Here is a 19,836-nt window from a genome sequence, read left to right as displayed (position 1 = left end):
CAAACTCCAGGAGATAGTAAAGGACAGGGAAGCCTAGCGAGCTGCAGTGCATGGGGTCCCGAAGAGTCAGACATGACTTAGCAACTGAACGACAAACTTTCTGAGCAGGAACTTTCTTTCATTGTTATGTTTTAATATCCAGAGGCACCATAATAGTTTTCAAGAAATATTTAAGCTAAATTAAGCTGCTAGATTAGTGTTCATCCATGAATTTGGAATTACCCAGGAATTAATAAGAAAAGTTAGTGTGATTATTATTGTATATACTGTTTATTAAACTTTATTGGCTTGGATGTCCAGGCCAATAATTCATAGAATAAGTAACACAGAGTATTATAAACTGAGCTAACTTAGCGTAACCTTTTAAATCTTCTCCCTGTCTGTCCTCAAACAACGCTTTTGCAGAATATTAAGAGTAAAATTAAAATATCTTCAGAGTAAATTAGAAGTATAGGGCACTATGGCATTGAAAGTAATGAAAAATCATTTTTAAGCATGAAAAACACGTAGCTTTCTAAGATTGATTTCATACAGAGATTATCAAATCAGAATCTCATTATACCTTTTAATCTCTGAGTATCAAAAAGTGCTTGACTTTTCAAAGCATTTGTAGATAAGAGAGATTCTGTTTGGGAAGGCTCAGATAATAAGATTTCTTAAATTCTTCCTTAACATATTAGTTAAAATAATCTTAAGAAATATCTGATGTGGTTTCAGATACCTGGGAAAAATAAAACATTTTGGGAGAACATCTGTCAGAAATTTCACAAGCATAGCTTCAGTGATACAGCATTGTCCATTGGCACCTCTGTGGTCAGTCATACCAGTGGGGTTATTTAGAAAAAGTCTTCTGAAGACTTAAAGAAAGTAGTATTTTTTTTATGTTGATTGCTTTTTTTTATCATTATGTATGCTATAATTTTATGTGCTCAGTGCAGAAAACATACCCAGACACAAATACAAGGAAAACGAAAGTAATCACTTACTGTTCTAGTACATCATGAAAAATAACTTCTATGAATATTTTTATACACTTTTCTGTGCATATCTATGTTAAAACAAAAGTGCCATCTGTTTTGTGGACTTTTTGTTTTACTAAATAATTAATTGTATTTCTCATGTGAAGAAGTGTATGTTGACAAAGTGATTTTTTTTTTTTTAATTTTATTTTTTAACTTTACAATATTGTATTGGTTTTGGCATATATCAACATGAATCCGCCACAGGTATACACGTGTTCCCCATCCTGAACCAAGTGATTTTTTTTTTTTTGACTGCATAGATTTGACTGTAGATTGTATTCTGAATTACATAATTGATTCTGAGAAGAACAATGTGAAAGTACAGTGATAAATGATTGCTTTTAAAAAAATTATATATTTAGCTTCTCAAAGGTTTGATTAACTCCTTACGTAAGATGTCCCCAAAATTCCCCAGATGTGATGCAGTCTAGGAAATTCTGGACCTGGGACTGCTGTAGGTTTTACTAATAGTTTCTTTTCCCCCTCCAAATTTTAAAACACAAATTTTAAGTAAGGAAAGGTGAGCTTCAGTCTAGAGTTCAATTTTGGGATTAAAATATCATAGAACTGAATGTTTGATAGAAACCAGTCATTTTGTAGAATTTCCAATTTTAAATGTATTAATGTTCCTAGAGATATAATTTATTTCATAAATATTTACTTATGCTTTGTAATAAGTTGACCATTTCTTTCTAATGGAAGTTTTAAAGGCAGAAGTAGTTAGAGTACACCTCTCTGATAATAAACTTTCTCTGTAGCTTTCATAGCTATAGTAACTAGCCTTTTAAATTTGGATATATGTCTTTTAGAAAAACATGACATTAAACATGTAGATGGCTTTAAAAAATTTTTTTATTGAAGTATAGTTGGTTTACAACATCGTGTCAGTTTATGATGTACTGCAAAGTGATTCAGGGGTGTGTGTGTGTGTGTGTGTGTGTATGTGCATATTGTTTTCCATTTTAGTTTATTACAGGATAGTGAATATAGTTCCCGATGCTATGCAGTAGGACTTTGCTGTGTGTCATTTTATATATAATAGTAGTTTGTATCTGCTAATCTCAAACTCCTAATTTATCCCTCCCCCATCCTTTTCCCTCTTTGGTAACCGTGAGTTTGTTTTCAAGGTCTGTGAGTTTGTTTCTCTTTGGTAGATAAGTTCATATCATACTTTTCTCTTAGCAGTAATTACTCATTTTAGATATTTACATAGATGGTTCTTAGACGGGTAAGAACTAGTACAATCTTACTCTAGCAGAAACTTTAGGAATTGGAAAGTTTCTGGAAAACAGTGGAAAATTTCTGTGGAAAACAGTGAGATCCAAATAATCTTTTGATTATTTTATTATAGTTAAGTAGGTGAACTTCATTTCTTGTGGTGCCTAAAAGCTTGAAAAAGAAAAAGATTTAGCAGTGGAGAGTGAGATTAAAGAGAGAGCGCGACTTCCCTGGTGGTTCAGTGTTTAAGAGATTAGGTTCAGTCCCTGATCTGGGAAGATTCCTCATGCCACAGGGCAGCTAAGCTACAACTACTGAGCCCATGCACTCTAGAGCCCATGCTTTGCAACAGAAGCACCACAATGAGAAGCCCATGCTCTGCAACTAGAGTAGCCTGCGTATAGCAATGAAGACCAAGCACAGCCAAAAACAAATAAATAAAATTATTTTTTAAAAAACGAGAGTGGGAGGGGGGGTCATTTTTTACTGTTATGTGATACTGATTTTTTTTTTTTAAATCATCTTTTTGTAATCCCAGAAACTGGGGGGGGGGAGGGGGGGGATGGATGTTTTCAGTTGTTTTATGCCAGAATCTTTTGTTAGTAAACAAACAAATACAGTTACATAGAGTTAAGAGGGCTACATTTTATTACAAATATCTATCTAAATCATTGTTTTCCTGGTCTTTCGATTTGACTGATGGCTCTTTGCAGTGTGTGTTAGTAACTTCAGTCGTGTGTGACTCTTTGCAACCCCATGGACTATAGCCCGCCAGGCTCCTCTGTCCATGGAATTCTCCAGGCAAGACTATTGGAGTGGGTTGCCATTGCCTTCTCCAAGGAACCTTCCCAACCCAGGGATCAAACTCAGGTCTTCTGAATTGCAGGCAGATTCTTTACTGTGTGAGCCACCAGGGGCTTTGCAGGATAATTTAGACAAATAGATTAGTGATTATCTGGCCCCTCAGAAGTCTGCATTTTCAAATATTGGTAAAATACTGCTAATCATAAAAGCTGCTACTCATTGAGAACTTCCTCTGCACAAGGCACTGAGCTCAGCACTTTACACATTTAACTGTTCAATCCTAGCAAGATGATGGTGATGGTGAAGATGAGTATTATGACTGCCATATCTGGGAAGGGTTGGGTGGTAGGAAAATCCTGTCTGATTCATCTTTAGCTAAGTTGGTGTCCTCTATTCATGGAATTTTGTAGCTCTAGGGGAAACAATATGGTACTTAATGTCAAGTTATTATCTAGAACCCACTTAATTTAGTATTTTTCAAGTGTGACCACAAAATAAAGGAAAAGGTTCCTAAATCCTATTGTAATGAATATACTAAATCAGTTTGTAATATCTTTGGACTAAGTTTAATTATACTTCATCTAAATTAATCAAGGTTGTAAAAGTGGATTCCTTTGCTTTCAAGTACAGCTCAGTGTTATCTTCATCATCTTTGCTTTGCAAACACTAGCTTTCCGTTATCTCCATATTATGCATTGTTTAGCACCTGTGTATGCCCTGTCTCCTGGCTTGACATTTTCACCATCAAATAGTCTTTCAGACAGAGGTCTAAGAGACTAATTTAATGAGAATTTAATAAGAATAAAATACTTTTCTTCCTAAGTTTTTTGATGGATCCATGATGTATCTTTGCTAACATGTATTTGGAGCTTAATCATACGTTACCTGATGGTATTTCTTTTGTTGTCATAGAGCTCTTGTTAACAGACAACAGGGGCAACATATTAAACTTAGTTCTCTCTCCCTTTTCCACTGCCCAGAACTAGTAAGCACACCACATGGTACAGATTTTTACTTGTAATGTATAATATGTAATATATATAAACATATTTTATTGCTTTTTTCATTCTTGTTTTATTGTTTACATTTTTCAGTGTTTATTACTGACTAGAGCAGCGACTTTTAGTCACTTTTGCATCATGGACCTCTTTGAAAATCTTTCATAGCAATGGACTCTCCCGCAGAAAAACATATATGCCAAAATTTGGCATATGATATTAGGTGAACCTTGGACTTTCTGAAGCTCATTTCGAATATCTAGATTAAATATCCCTATACTAGTGCAAAGAATAATGGTTACAATTTATAGTAACTGCCTGCAGTATAAATACTACACACATAGTGTCAACATTTTAAAAATAAGTAAATGAGTATTAGAAAAATCATTTTAATGTAAAATTTCTCAGTTGAATCTTTACATTAATATGCCGTATATAGGCCAGAAGAAACATCAGTTTTATGTTGCTACTATGAAATTTTACTGACTCTGTAGCAACTTACTCATACTTGGTTAAATCACTATAAGCTTATATGTAAGTGTATATCAAAAAGTGGTGTCATGCATGAAAAAGTGGTGTCATGGCAATGTGGTCTGGTTAGCTTTTGACTTGAGAATAATGACATCCATTTGAAATTAATTTACCCAAAACAAGCAGTATAAAATGATTTACTAAGTTGCCAGAATATGTTTTATTTATTCAAAGAAACTTTTTTCTCATAAACCTAAGTTTCAAGACATTTTCACCTCAAAACTGTTGTTTTAATAGTTATGTTTTAGAACCTGAGTCAGAAGACCATCCACAAAATTATTCTTTGTGGAATATAATATACTGTACTTATCAACTGTAGATTCTTCTCCATGGTGGCAATTTGAGTTCTTCTGTATATTTGTTTATTTTCAGGGTTCAATATAAAGAAACACTGGACTCTTGTAGAGGGGCATTTATTTTGTTAAAAGCATACTGATTGATATTTCATGTTTAAAAAACATAATTTTATTGATATGTATAATGGAAGGAGAACACAAAGAAAATCTTGGCTTGTGGTGCTACAATACCACAAAAACTATTAACACTAAGAACTATAGTGTTAGTGATTCCCAGAGGAAGCAAGAGCTGGGGGATGTGTGTATACAATGTTTGCGTGTCTCAAAGGGGAGTGTGATTTTTTTTTTACAGATTTGGAAAATACAGTGAGGTTTTTTTTTTTTTTTTTTTTAACCCAAGAGATTCTAATCCCATCTGCCACCCTTCTTTTTGTCATATACCCTTACCTTGAACATACAACTATGGCTGACATTCACCTAGGGGGGGGAAAAAATGACCGCTGTGAATATGTATTAACCAAGAATGACTTTGTTTTACTTTTTGGTGAGTAATTTGCATAGTCAAAACAGTAATCACCTTTTTTGGGGGAAGGAAAGTACTTGTTGCCAAATATATAATTTTATTGGGAAAGAAAAATCATACTTCCCACTTTTAAAACTTATTTTATAGCTGTAGTAATCAAGATAGTGCATCTACAGTGGAATATTATTAAGCCACAAGAAGGAAGGAAATTCAGCCATTTTTGATAACAGGATGGATGGACCTTAGGGCATTATGCTAAATGAAATAAGCCAGACAGAGAAAGACAACTATTCCATGGTATCACCTGTATGTAGACTCTAAAAAGAAAAGGAAAAAAGTCAATCATAGAGAGTAGAAAAGTGGCTGCCCCTGGGGCTTAGGGAGTGGAGGAAATGAGGAGAGGTTGGTAAAGAGGACAGATTTTCTAAGATGAATGAGGTCTGGGAATCTGATGTAAAACATGGTGGTTATAGTTGATAACACTATTGACCTAAATGTTCTCACCAGAAGAAGGACGAGAAGAAAGAAAAGTGTGAGGTGATGAATATGTTAATTAACTAGATGATAGATATCCTTTCACAATGTGTATGTATATAAAATCACCACTGTGTTCATTTAGTATGTCTTAAAATTTTGTCAGTTAAACCTCAAGAAAGGGGGTTGAGACTGTTCAGTCCCGACATGAGTATAGGCCTATAGGTCAGTGCAGTACAATTGAATGTCTAGAAAATAAATCTTTATGTTTATGGTCAGATGACCTTAGACAAGGGTTCCGGGGCAGTTCAATGGGGAAACAGTAGTCTTTTTAACAAATGATATTTGGGCAACTGGATACCCATATGCAAAAGAATGAAGTTGGACCCCTACCTCTCACACCATGTACACAAATTAACTCAAAATGTATAGGCCTAGAGCCAAGATTGTAAAACTCTTAGAAAGAAACATAGGTGTAAATGATTTTTTTTTTTAGATACAAAACCAAAAGCACAAATGACAGTAGAAAAAACATATATATTGAACTTCATCAAAATTTAAAAATTTGTTTCCCAAAGACTACCATCCAGAAAATTAAAAGACAACACACAGAATGTTGTCAATAAGGAATTTGTATCTAGAATAAGGAACTCTTACAACTCAACCATAAAAAGACAGCCCAAAAGAAAAATGGGCAAAAGATCCGAATTAACATTTCTCAAAAGAAGACATACAGGTGGCCAGTGAGGAGACACACACAAAGACACTCAACGTTGTTGGTCATTAGAGAAATGCAAGTCAGATCCACAGTGAGTACTAGAGCATATTTATTAGGGTGGCCAAGATACAGACCCACAGTAACTAGTATTGGTAATGTGTGGCTCAGACGGTAAAGTGTCTGCCTGCAGTGCGGGAGACCCGGGTTCAATCCCTGGGTTGGGAAGATCCCCTGGAGAAGGAAATGGCAGCCCACTCCAGTATTCTTGCCTGGAAAATCCCACGGACCGCAGAGCCTGGTAGGTTACTGTCCATGGGGTCGCAAAGAGTTGGACACGACTGACTGACTTCACTTCACTTCAGTGTGTGTGCTTAGTTTTTCAGTTGTGTCTGACTCTTTGCAACCTTATGGGCTGTAGCCTACCAGGCTCCTCTGTCCATAGGATTCTCCAGGCAAGATTACTGGAGTGGGTTGCCATGCCCTCCTCCAGAGGATCTTCCCAACCCAGGGATTGAATCTGTGTCTCCTGCATTGCAGGCGGATTCTTGACCCACTGAGCCACCTGGGAATCCTTACCAAAGGATGTGGAGAAATTGAAACTTTCATACATTGCTCGAGGGATTGTAAAATGGTATAAACAAAAAGCGGTTTTGCACTTACTCAAAATAATAGGGTTACCACACAACCCAGCAGTTCCCTTCATAGGAATTTGAAAACACTAATCTACAAAAAAAACTTGTACATAAAGGTTTGTGCAGTATTATTTATAGCCGAAAAAGTATAAACATTTCAGTTGTCCATCAGCTGATGAATGAAAATGTCAAATACAGACTATCACAGAAAATATCAAACACAAAAGGACACATGTTAATGTGATTCCATTTATATGAAATGTCCAGAATAAGCAAATCTGTAGAGACAGAAAGTAGATTAGTGGTTGTCAGTAATTGGGGAGAGTAGAAATGGGAGTGACTGCTCATGGGTACAGGGTTTAATTTAGGGATGATGAACATGTTCTGAAATCAGATAGCAGTTGATGGTTGTAAGCACTGAATATATTAAAAAAGAAGTAAGTTCTATAGAGGGGTGTAAAGCTCAAAGCTTTGTTTGTTTTTTAAGATAAGATTGAAGACATCTACCTGCAGAACTTCTGATAAGGGTGTGTTGCTGCTTCCACCATATTTTAAGAAAGGCAGTAAACTGACCATAGCTTTGCAAAGCACTCAGATCCAGTTAAGTGACAAATGGCACAGGGGTAAATGGAGTAAATCATGGACACACAAAGGGACCCTCCTGTACTAGTTTAGGCTGAATAAATACTTTAGCCAAAAGTATTTATCCAAATACTTTTGAATAATTTATTGAGATACTTTTGTTGTGTTCAAAATAACATGACAGCTTGATGCTCTTTTCTTCACTGATATTCCTAATGAGATTTTAATGATTGTGCTGCTGCTGCTGTAGCTTTGAGGATGGGGGGAGGTTCCTTGCCTTTTGGAAATCAGAGGAAAACCCTGAGAGAGAAACATCGCAAACCCCACAAAAAAATCCTTATACCAAAATCTCACCCATTTCTTATAGGTGAGGTCGATAGGAACTGTATAAAATCTGCATATAAGTGTCTGCCTGCAATGTGGGAGACCTGGGTTCAGTCCCTAAGTTGGGAAGATCCTCTGGAGAAGGAAATGGCAACCAACTCAGTACTCTTGCCTGGAAAATCCCATGGGTGGAATACCTGATAGGCTACAGTCCATGGGTTGCCAGGAGTTGGACACGACTGAGTGACTTCACTTGTCTTGTTTTGATAGTTAAGTATTTTAGCTACCTACCTGTAATGTATTTACAGAGAAGGCAAGGGCACCCCACTCCAGTACTCTTGCCTGGAAAATCCCATGGACGGAGGAGCCTGGTAGGTTGCAGTCCATGGGGTCGCTAGGAGTTGGATACGACTGAGCGACTTCACTTTCACTTTTCCCTTTCATGCATTGGAGAAAGAAATGGCAACCCACTCTAGTGTTCTTGCCTGGAGAATCCCAGGGACAGGGGAGCCTGGTGGGCTGCCGTCTATGGGGTCGCACAGAGTCAGACACGACTGAAGCAACTTAGCAGCAGCAGCATAGTGTTTTTAAAAAGTTTAAAACCTGTAACTTGTAGGGATATACCAGAGAGCATAACATTTTATATCAATCCTTTGGAAGTGAAAATGTGGTGATTCCAAGAATGTCAGTAGAGTACTGATATTTTGAAATAGAATAGCTCATTGACATGTTTTTTGGTTTTCACATTGTCACATTTATGATACAGACAGTCAACCTGACAGTTATCCAATTTAAATAAACATTTCTTTTATGCAGAAATCCCTCTTGACTCTGTGTTACACAATTTTTTATCTGCTTATTTTAAAAGCTTTGATTGAATTCATTATGGCCATGTATCCCTTCAGTCTTTCAGGGTACATCACGTTAACAGCATTTTGATTTAGTGAACCATTTGGGCCTACACAGAGGGTCTTTGCCCTCAAGGAGTTCACACACTTATTGAGGGGAGGTAAAGCAGGTCTGACTCCAGAAGTCTGATCAGAGTACAGAGGCAGAAGTATCCTATTTGGAGAGAATCCTATCTGGAAAGATTTCATTTAAGAGGAAATTCTTGAACTGAATCTTGAAACATGCAAAGATACTCACCATTGAGAGAAAGGAAGGGAATGGAGGACGTACGTGCTAATTTGGACAAGGATGCTTAGTGAAGTCAGGTCTATTGTGTGTTACTTTATGGTTCGAGCCTAAAGTTCTGAATGGTGGGGATAGTGTATAAGTTTACCAGGAGGCTGGAGCTGTGGGCAGTGGCCAGAACACTTTAGCCTGTAAGCACTTGGAAGCCACTGAAGGATTTTAAGCAGAGGAGTAACAGATTTCTAATAGAATTTCTTTGGCTTCATGTTTGTTTTAAAGGCCACACATGTAGTTCTATTGCTGAAGTTTGGCGACCTCTGGTGTTGGGCTATTAAAACGCAAAGCTGTGAAAGAAGTGTATTTCAGAGCTTTTGTCAGATGATTCTTGGCTTTATTTCTTTGAAGACATGAATCATAACTCATCACTTGATATTTATTGGTGTCTAGATAAATTTGAAGCTAAATGAATGAAAAAAAAATGGTGCAACAAATGTAATGGGACTGGATACAAATGAAATAATTGATTTAATCATAAAAGATGAACAACTTCCCAAAGGGTTGTGACAGGCTAATCTCTGATCTTTGAGTCTTTGCACCACTTACCCCCCATGACGTTCTAGGATAGTAGACTTAAAAAATGCTTTTTTTGCAATAAATGGAAAGATCCTATTCTAATGGCAGATAACTCAGAGTACATACTCTTCCCAATAGTGTGATCATTTTGAACATCCCCCTCCTTTTACTGTGTAAGAGATACCATAATTATAGAAAAGTACATAAAATATTATGTGCAGTTTAATTTCCTTTAAGTTGTGGGGCACTCAGTTTTCAGGAAATCCAGAAATAATAATTATTTTTTAAATGTACCTTTAATCTTAAAAGTTTCTGGGGAAAAACTAATCTTCCATCTCTTAAAATTTGAGGGAACCCTGAGACTTGTTTTGTGTCTGAAGTGTTAAGATCCTTGTCAAACATACATTTTTTTTTAATCTGTTAAGTGAAAAAGTTTAAGTATATGATTTCAGAGTTTCCAAATATAAATCACCTGAAATAAATCAAGTAGAAATACACTCTGAACCTAGTAGAAGCTTAATATATAAAAAATATATTCAGAAGTAGAAATGGGATAGTTGACTTGTTTTTTGTTGTAGTTTATTATTGATTGCAGATTGTGATGCATTTGGAATCTTTGCTCTTCATAATCTTTCACTTGTTAACCTTTAAGACTTTAATGTTGCCATCCATCCATTATCTAAGCCTTGTTCTCTGTCAACACTCAACTGATACAGTTACCCAAATCATGCTATTTGCTACCTCATACCTTGAGTGCATAGAACCTGCATCTGATTCATTTGCTTCCTAGATTCCTTAAGTAAAATTTGCTCTTGTCTCTCCTTCCAGCATCCTTTCCTAAATCTTTTCTTTACTCCAGTTCATTGTAGCACTTTCGCCTCATAGATCTCTGTGCTTATTTTGTTGTACTGATCTTGGCTATTTGAAGTTGATTTATAATGTACAGGGGTTCCCTGTTGGCTCTGGGGGTAAAGAATCTGCCTGCAATGCAGGAGATGCAGATTCAGTCCCTGGGTTGGGAAGATCGCTTGAAGAAGGGAATGGCTACCCGCTCCAGTATTCTTGCCTGGAGAATTCTATGGATAGAGGAGCCTGGAGGGCTGCAGTCCATGGGGTTGCAAAGAGTTGGATATGACTGAGCAACTAACTATAATGTACAAGTCTTTCTGCCCTATTGTTCCTTGAGCAAGGGCACTCAGTAAATATTTCTATTGAGTGGAGTGACTTAGGAGACTGAAAAAAAAATTTTGTAATGCCTCTCAATTATTTCATGCCTTTGCATCCTTACATTCCTTTGCATCTTAACTCACATCTTTCTTTTCTTAAAGACTGTATGTACTGTATATAAAATAATTCTGATTTTAAGGTTTGGCAGACTCTTATACTTTTAATGCTAGCCTTAAAATAGCAGCAGAAGAAAGATAAACATGGTTGTATTTAGTATAGTAATGGCATCACAAATTACATAATGGTCTGTTTTTTACTTTTTAAATTAATTTCATAGTGGTGTAGTTTACATACAATAAAATATAACAGTTTTAAGTGTACAGTTTAATGAGTTTTGACAAACATATCTACTATCCTGGTCAAGATTTAGAACATTTCCGTCATCCCCAAACATGTTCTTGTGTACAGCCTAGGGTAACCAAATGTCTCAGGTTGCCCAAGACTGAGGGATCTGCCAGGGTAGTCCCAGGTAAGCTGGGACAGTTGATCACCCTGTTCGTGTACCTTTGCAGTCTCCCATCTTTTGTTTCAGGTTACCATTAGTCTGCTTTCTGTCACTGCAGGTTAGTTTTTCCTATTCTAGAATTTCATATGAATGGAATCATGTTGTGTGTGTGTGTGTTTTGTATCTGTTTTTTTTAGTTCAACATCATGTTTTTGTGATTTACCCATCTTTGTATTACCTATTCTAAGAGTTGTTTATCCATTTACCTGTGGTTAGCATTTAACTTGTTTTTGTTTTGGCTGTTATGAGTAAAGCTTCTCTTTTTGTTCAAACAAACCTGTGTTTACATTTCTCTTCAATAAAGAACAGGACTGAAATTGCTGTCATATGATAAATGTGTGTAAACTTTGTAAGAAATCATCAAACTGTTTTCCAGAGCAGTTTCACTGTTCTGCACTTCCACCAGCCGTGTATGAGAGTTTCAGTGTTTTGCATTTTCATCAACATACAGTATTTATAATAATTTTAAATTTAGTCTTAAACTTGCTTTTATCGTTAGGAAATGTCCCTCTATTTTTGTTTAATTTCCTTGTACTGAAGTCTACAATTTTCTGATATTGCATTGAGTCTGATAATTTTTACCTTTAATTGGAGTGTTTGGACCATTTACATTCAATGTAATTATTAATATGGTTGGGTTTAAATATTCCACCTTGGTAATTGTTTTCTTTTTGTTGTTTGTTTCTTCCTCTCCCTTTTTTACTGCTCTCTTGAGTGTTTTTCATTTTCCCTGTTGGCTTTTTAAGCTATATTGATTGCCATGTTACATTTTTTAAAATTTCTTCTAAGATTGAACATAGGCATCCTACTCTATCATGGTCTACAGATAATAATATACCACTTTGCATATAAAGTAAGAACCTTACAATAGCATATTTCCATTTCCCCTTCCTGTTCATTGTGCTCTTGCCATACATTTTACTTCTATAATACTTTATTTTGCTTTAAACACTGTTTTCTTCTAAACCAGTTTAAAAGCAAAGGGGAGATTCATGATGATATTTGGTAGAAACTATTGCGATACTGTAAAGCAATTATCCTTCAATTAAAAATAAATAAATCAAAAAATAAATGAATACAGTAGTGACCAACTTAAAAAAATAAAAGCAAAAGGGAAATGTCATACATATAGTCCATATTTATAATTTTTGGTGGTCTTTATTCCTTAGTGTAGATAGGAATGACCATTCGTTTTCTTTCATCCTAAAGTATTTTCTTGTAGTGAAAATCTGGAGACAAACTCTCTTAGCTTTTGTTTGCTTAACAATGTCTTGTTTATTTTATTTTTTTCACTGTTTCAAGGAGAGAAGTAGCCCTGAGTTTTATTATGTGGTTTGATTGATGGAGAGAACTGGAAATCAAGACATCTTGGTTCTGTTCCTGTCATTCTTTTGAAGGATATTTTTACTGGATATGGAATTTCTTGGTTTCTAGTTTCTCTTTTTTTTTTTTTTTTTTTGAGAGAGGTCTCGATTTTCTTCTGGCTTGCGTTGTTTCTGATAAGTTGGCTATTATTGTCGACTGTATAAAATGTGTCTCTTTGCTTTGGTAAAAACTTTCCCTTTATCAGTGGCTTTTATACTGTTTGGGTTTCATGGCATTTTCATCAAATTTGGGAAAATGTTGGCCACTATTTCTTCAAATATTTTTTCGACATCTGTTCCCTCAAGCCCCTTCTTAGACTCCAATCACAGGTACCTATGTGTTTCTAGCTTGTTGTACCTCCATGCTTCAGCTTTGATAGTTTCTGCTGTTTTGTTTTGTTTTTTAAGTTCACTGATTGTCTTCTGTGGTGTCTCATCTGTTGTTAGACCTCCAGGAAAATTTTAACTTCACATATCATACTTTTCAGCTGTGTGATTACTGTATTTCTTTTTTACTCCTGTGTTTGTCTCCTCATTATAATAGCTGTTTTATGCCCTCATTTGTCAGTTCTGCCCTCTGTCATTTTTGTACCTATATCTGTTGACCAGTTCCCTACTCCCTTCTTTTTGAATCGTATTTACCTTCTCCTTGAAAGACTATTTCGTCAGTCAGTTTTCTAATTGTTTTACTTTAGAGAGTAATTCTAATATCAGTTACTTAGCAGTTACTAAAAAGAGATGTCTTTTTTTAAAATAATGCAAACTTTACATGATATTCTAGATTTATTGAGCTACTGATGCCAAGTTATACAGAATTATACTTTATTATGTAAGGCTTTTAGTTAACACAATATACACAAAGCAATTCTGTAACAAGGATGTTCTACAACTTAGGCCTTGAGATTAAAAATTTTAGGCAATAGAATTACTTATAATGTGCACATCCATAGGACTTCCTGCCATTAAACATTCCAATCAAAATTCTACATGTGAAACAATCACATGTGCTACAGTAGTGGAAGTGACTAGTAACAGAGGCTCTCTGGCCCAGAAAGCCTAAGGTGTTTACTTTCTGGCCCTTAAAAAAAGTTGGCTAATCCCTGGATCTCCCATCTACTTTTCATCTCTATTAGCTAGTCTGGGGAGAATGTGCTTTTCAAGATTTTAAGGTGACAAGAAAAAGAATAGAAAAATTATTATAATAGTTGTATATTTGACAAGAGAAATTAAACATAAAACAGACAGCTACATTGGAATTTCACTTCGTCCATCTAATAGCTCTAGTGATTCGTCATGTGGCTGTAACACTAATAAGATACCCTTTGCCGCTTTGTGGTGATATGCTAGTTTATTTGGTTAATTGCTTTTAAGTAATTGATAGTGAATATATCAGTGATTCCATTTACTAGATATTAATAGTAATTAAGTTTCTTAAAAGTCACAAATATCCACATTTTAAAGATAAAGAACACAAACTCTGATCACCAATCAGAAGTATAATTAAGAATCTTTTTTGTATCGTAATTATTCATCAAAGCAGATAATCTCCCATTGTGATAAAAGATTTTTTTCCACATCCATGCACTGGTATATATTGAGTGAGAATTCTAGGTATGTAAAAAATGCTTAGATGTAAAGGTCAGAAATATTGAACCTTAGTTAATTATATGTATGCTAACATAATTAAATGTCTGCAACTGATATTCAGATGCATCAGAAAATAAGGTGGATTGATATATGCATGGAGGAGTGGAAATGTGATGAAACAAATGTAGTATTGAAAAATATTAGAGAATTGGTAGTATAAAGGGAGGATAATCTCACTGTTTTAAAAAAGATGCAGCTTTTCTCATATGTGAAATTTTTCACATATAAAATTTGGGATAAATGTTTAGATCTAAATGGCTGTGAGACAGTTTAGAGAGAATATGGGCGTGACTTCACATATGCACACATATAGTATACTTTCTTGCTTTCACATAAAATAAATTATTATAACATATGTTTATTTAAGCAAACCTTATATGCATGTTATGTGTTTCTCAGCTGTTTGTTGTTTATTTCATAGATTTACTTCCACCAGGAATATTCTTAGGTTATAATAAAAAGCATATACGAATTTAAACATTCACTTCAAGGAGCATCCTGCCTTTTTCATTATACAGTATTATACATTTTCCATTATGCAATATGGAAAAGTCAGCCAAATAGCCTATAAATTCATATGATCTTTGTTCATGCAGTAAAAAGATGGATTTACTGATGGTCTATATACATCCCCTCATTTCTTTTGGCATTTTTACCAGCTTGTAGGGAGTTAGGACTGTGCCTTGTGCTAACAAAGTGCTGAATAAAAAAGGGGAGATTACACAAAAAATACTCACTGATTTGAGAGTGGGCATTTCTTAAGTGTCATTATTATTTTATTGTGAAATATATCATAATACAAAAATATATAAAAATTAAGTTTAAAGCATAATAATAAAGTGACTATCCATGTAAGTACCACTCAGATTAAGAATTAGAATTAGAGAACTACTTATGCCCACCCCAGTCACAGTCCCTCCTCCTCCATTATTTCTAGTAAGCTAAATAATCTATACTTGATTTTTCTAGTGAATATTCCCATGCTTTTGATTTAGTTTAACTATGTAAACTAAAGGATTCCCTGGTAACTCAGCTGATAAAGAATCCACCTGCAACGCAGGAGACCCCAGTTCAATTCCTGGGTCGGGAAGATCTCCTGGATAAGGGATGGGCTACCCACTGCAGTATTCTTGGGCTTCCCTAGTGGCTCAGCTTGTTAAAGAATCTGCCTGCAGTGTGGGAGATCTGGGTCCGATCCCTGGGTTGGGAAGATCCTCTGGAAAAGGGAACAGCTACCTTCTCCAGTGTTCTGGCCTGGAGAATTCCATGGACTGTATGGAATTCATGGAGTCACAAAGAGTCAGACATGGCTGAGCGACTTTCACTTCACTTCATTTTCACGTAAATTAAAACATAGTTTAGTGTTTCCAGTTTTTAAACTTTACATAAAGCCATTATTGAGTGAAAATTCACCACTGTGTGAAATTCATCCAATAAGGTATATGTTGTTCTAGTTCATTTATTTTCATTGCTAGTTAGTATATCGTTGTATGACTGTGCCACACTTTATTAATTCTACTTTTGGATTTTTGCTTTTGCCTGCAGTGTTGTATTATTACAGACTGTGTGTATACTGAGTCGCTTCGGTTGTGTCCTATGCTTTGTGACCCCGTGGACCTTAGCCACAGGGCTCCTCTATCCATGGTGTTTTCCTGGGAAGAATAGTAGAGTGGGTTGCCATGCCCTCCTCCAGGGAATCTTCCCGACCTAGGCATCAAACCTGCGTTTCCTGTGTCTCCTCCATTGCAGGCAGATTCTTTACTGCTTGAGCCAGCAGGGAAGCCCCTATTACAGACTAATATTTATTATAAAGAGTTTCTCTACAGTATATGTCTTAAAATGAAATTAGTGGATTGTAGCATCACTGAAAGTATGCATTTTAAATACTCATTTTTTAACATTGCTGTTGTTTTTATTTAGCATTTAAAAAAATCCAGTGGAGTTGCATTTGGAAGGCAGAATTATCAATAAGTTCACTCTCCCTTCTTTTTCACTCTTTCCCCTTTTTCCCATACATGTACACACATACACCCTTCATCAAGAGTCCAATTTAGAAAATAAGGGCTTGCTTTATTATTTAAAATGAAAACTTTTACTTTTCATATTTTAAATATAGATAGCTCCTAACTTACAAATATCTGATAGCTACAGTTACAAAGACCAGATATTTTCCTTCTCAACACTCTTTGCTTCTCCATAAAGCTGGAATTCTACTACAGGAAGGAAAGGAAGTTGTATTATATTTATTACCCCTAATAATTTCCTAGTACCTCTTTGTAATACTTTGTTCTAGCTCCTCACAACCGTGAATCTTCTTTATGTCACTATAGGCAGAAGATGTTCTAGAATTCTATATGAATTAAATTATACAGTACCTACTCAGTCTAGCTTATGTTTTGTTTTCATATGAGTGTCTTTTGAAGAATAAAACTTTAAAAAATTTGCCTAAGTTCTGAAAGTTTTAATGAAGTCTAGAGAATTAGAAACAATAACAACAAGCACCTGAAATGCTTAGTTTGCCCTGTTTGTTCACCACTGATCAAGTACTTCACATTCTGCTCCTCTGTGCAACTGTCCTTGAATTAAATGGATTAACGTTTTATTTCAACAAACTTGTTTTATATTGGGCACTAGAGTTACAAAGATACGTAATAAGTCTTGTTTTTCTTCAGAGTACTCATTTTAGTACTTAATGTCTCTTCCCATCACCTGTCTGATGCAGTCAAGTCCATATACTTGCCTTCGTTTGGTGCCTAATACAGCTCTGGAGGTAATGAAGTGCTCAGTATATTTTCATCTTGTATTATAGTTATACTTTTTTCCACACAAATATGTAAGTTGCTCATAGTTTAGAATCTCTCTTGTTCTTAGTATTCTTCATATAGTTCCTAGTGCACAGGGATATTCACTTAATATTCAGTGATTGAATGGAATTATTGATGACCATGTTTGACTAAGGTTCTCCTAATTAGTTTTTTGATAATAAAACCTTTGACTTACTTTACTGGTGAATAAATGAATAAAAGATTCTTTCACTTCATATGTCATCACAACAGATTGTTTTTCTAGACAGAACGAAGATGCCTGATTTTTAGTTGAATATTTTTGAGTGACCTTTCTTTTACAGACTTAATGACTATTACCATAAAAGTCTGTATACTACCTATAGCTTGGGTTCTCTAGTCAGAAATTGAAGTCTTTTATAAAGTCTGCTCTATTTAATGAGTTACATATTTTATAACTTTGGAATTCCATTTTCCAGTGAAACCAGTACATTAAAACATAAAGACTATATTTATAAGTATAATAGAAAATTAGGGCAATAACTTTCTTTCTTTATCTAGGTCCTGGGGACACCAACAAGGGAGCAAATTCGAGAAATGAACCCAAACTACACGGAATTCAAATTCCCTCAAATTAAGGCACATCCTTGGACTAAGGTGAGTCAAAACGAGTTTTTTAAAAAATACATTAACCAGTAGTTAATTAGAAGTTGGATTTCTCATTGTTCTTGAACTAAACTATTTTGAGACTAGGTGGCTGTCGGAATACAAAGTACAACAGGACTTCTGCATGTAAAAATAATTGGATAATTATACATTAGTATTTCATTGATTGTATATAGCTGCATTCCCATTGATTTCCTGTAGAAAGTTTCCAATCTGGGTTTTTATTTGTAGGATGAGGACAGTACACATGCATAGTATTCAAATAAAGAATTTCATTAAGTGCAGGATCTTATATAAATTTTTACTCTTTAAAATTCAGAAGTAATTTCTTTATATAGTTGGGTACTTACATGCATTCAATATCGTATAGCATTCAGTATCACATATATTTTTATTCTTTTTAAACTACTAGTAATAGATTATATTTTGTGTTCTTCTCTTGTTTTCTTTCCTGTTGGTGTTTTGGGAGCAAGAGTAAAATGAAGATTTGGTCTCATGAATAGTATACATTGAAAGCAGTTGATATACCCACAGGATGTCACTAGCCATTGGAAAAGCCTAACTTCAACTTTTAGTTGGAGCCAATTCTAAGAGCATAAGTACTAACTTATGAGAAGACTTTATTTTTTGTTTTGATAGTTAATTGAAATGATTGTAGAGAGATTTTATTAAAAAGTTATTTTCATGTCTGATTTGTGAGATTGTATGCAGAGGGGAAAAAAAATATCAATAAGGTTTATAGCTAGAGTGACTCTCTTGTTTTATGGATTCTGAAACTGTAGCTAAACATGCCAAATGACTTATCCATGTTTCCATATGTGACTGACAAAGTCAGAATTAAGCTTCTTCTCTGTGTATGTGTGTGTGTGTTTAATACCAAGTTTTTTAACCTTCTAGTTCTGTGCCATCTATATATCCCTCTTCCCAGTTTATTCTTATATTTCATTATATATTTTGTGGGTTGGAAATATTCAACTTTTTAATACATATTTCAATCAGAGATCTTTTATATTTAAAAATATACATAGAACAGTTTGTTTTGAACACTGACAAGTTCATTTAATTGGTTATATATCTTTTATAATAAGAGGTAAAGTAATTTAGGTGAAATAATTTACATTTCCAGATTCAAAGTAGGTCTCTTGCTAAGTTGTATTATTCAGGTTTCTTTACTTCAAGTTATCAAATATCTTCACGTCTCTTCACTTCAGAAAATCCTCTTGTTTCCAAATAATTAGAAACAAAGACCTCAGTAATAATTTTACTGCCAGAATTATAAGTTGTAGCTTTCACTGACCAAGACATTGCTCTCTCCCCTACCCTCTTTTTAAGTTTACAGTAAACACTAAATATTCTGAGATAAGTCATCCTTTGGTCTTGGTATTTAAAGTTTATTTTGAATCTGAGTCAGAAGATATTTAGGTTCTTTCACTGGTTCTAAACTCAAGAGAATCGTAGGTGCCCTATTTGGATTTAGAATCCGAGCTGCAGTTTGAATCCACAAAGTTATTCCAAGTTACATGTAATAAGTGATTTGTAGTATACTATGATTTCAGCCATGTTAAAGAAGAACAAGAAGCAAAGAGAATTCTGTGTATTGAATTAATACAGGGAAGTATTCAGAAATGCTAATGGTAGTTTGAATTAAAAGAGTATAGGTGATTTTATTTTCTTCTGCATTTCCATATTTTTTTTTTAATAAGCATGTTATTTTAAGGTAGAAAAGTAAAATTCTTTTTGGTCGAATCTGTTCTAAATATTCATCCTGTGTAGAGTTTCTAAGCAATACAATGCTGAAATGAGGTCATGAGATCT

General features: G+C 34.8%; 1 protein-coding gene across 4 annotated transcripts in view; it reads left to right on the top strand.

Moving 5' to 3' along the window:
• Positions 1 to 19,836, top strand: part of GSK3B (glycogen synthase kinase 3 beta) — a 220,016-nt gene that overhangs the window by 154,326 nt on the left and 45,854 nt on the right. For all 4 annotated transcript variants that reach the window (XM_027529592.1, XM_027529541.1, XM_027529760.1 and 1 more), the window contains exon 8: positions 17,917 to 18,012. In XM_027529592.1, coding sequence (XP_027385393.1) covers positions 17,917 to 18,012 — 96 coding nt within the window. The remainder of the gene's footprint in view (positions 1 to 17,916; positions 18,013 to 19,836) is intronic.

The sequence above is a fragment of the Bos indicus x Bos taurus genome, chromosome 1 (genome assembly GCF_003369695.1).
Source record: "Bos indicus x Bos taurus breed Angus x Brahman F1 hybrid chromosome 1, Bos_hybrid_MaternalHap_v2.0, whole genome shotgun sequence".
Lineage (NCBI taxonomy): Eukaryota > Metazoa > Chordata > Mammalia > Artiodactyla > Bovidae > Bos > Bos indicus x Bos taurus.
This window is presented reverse-complemented; position numbering and strand designations above follow the sequence as displayed.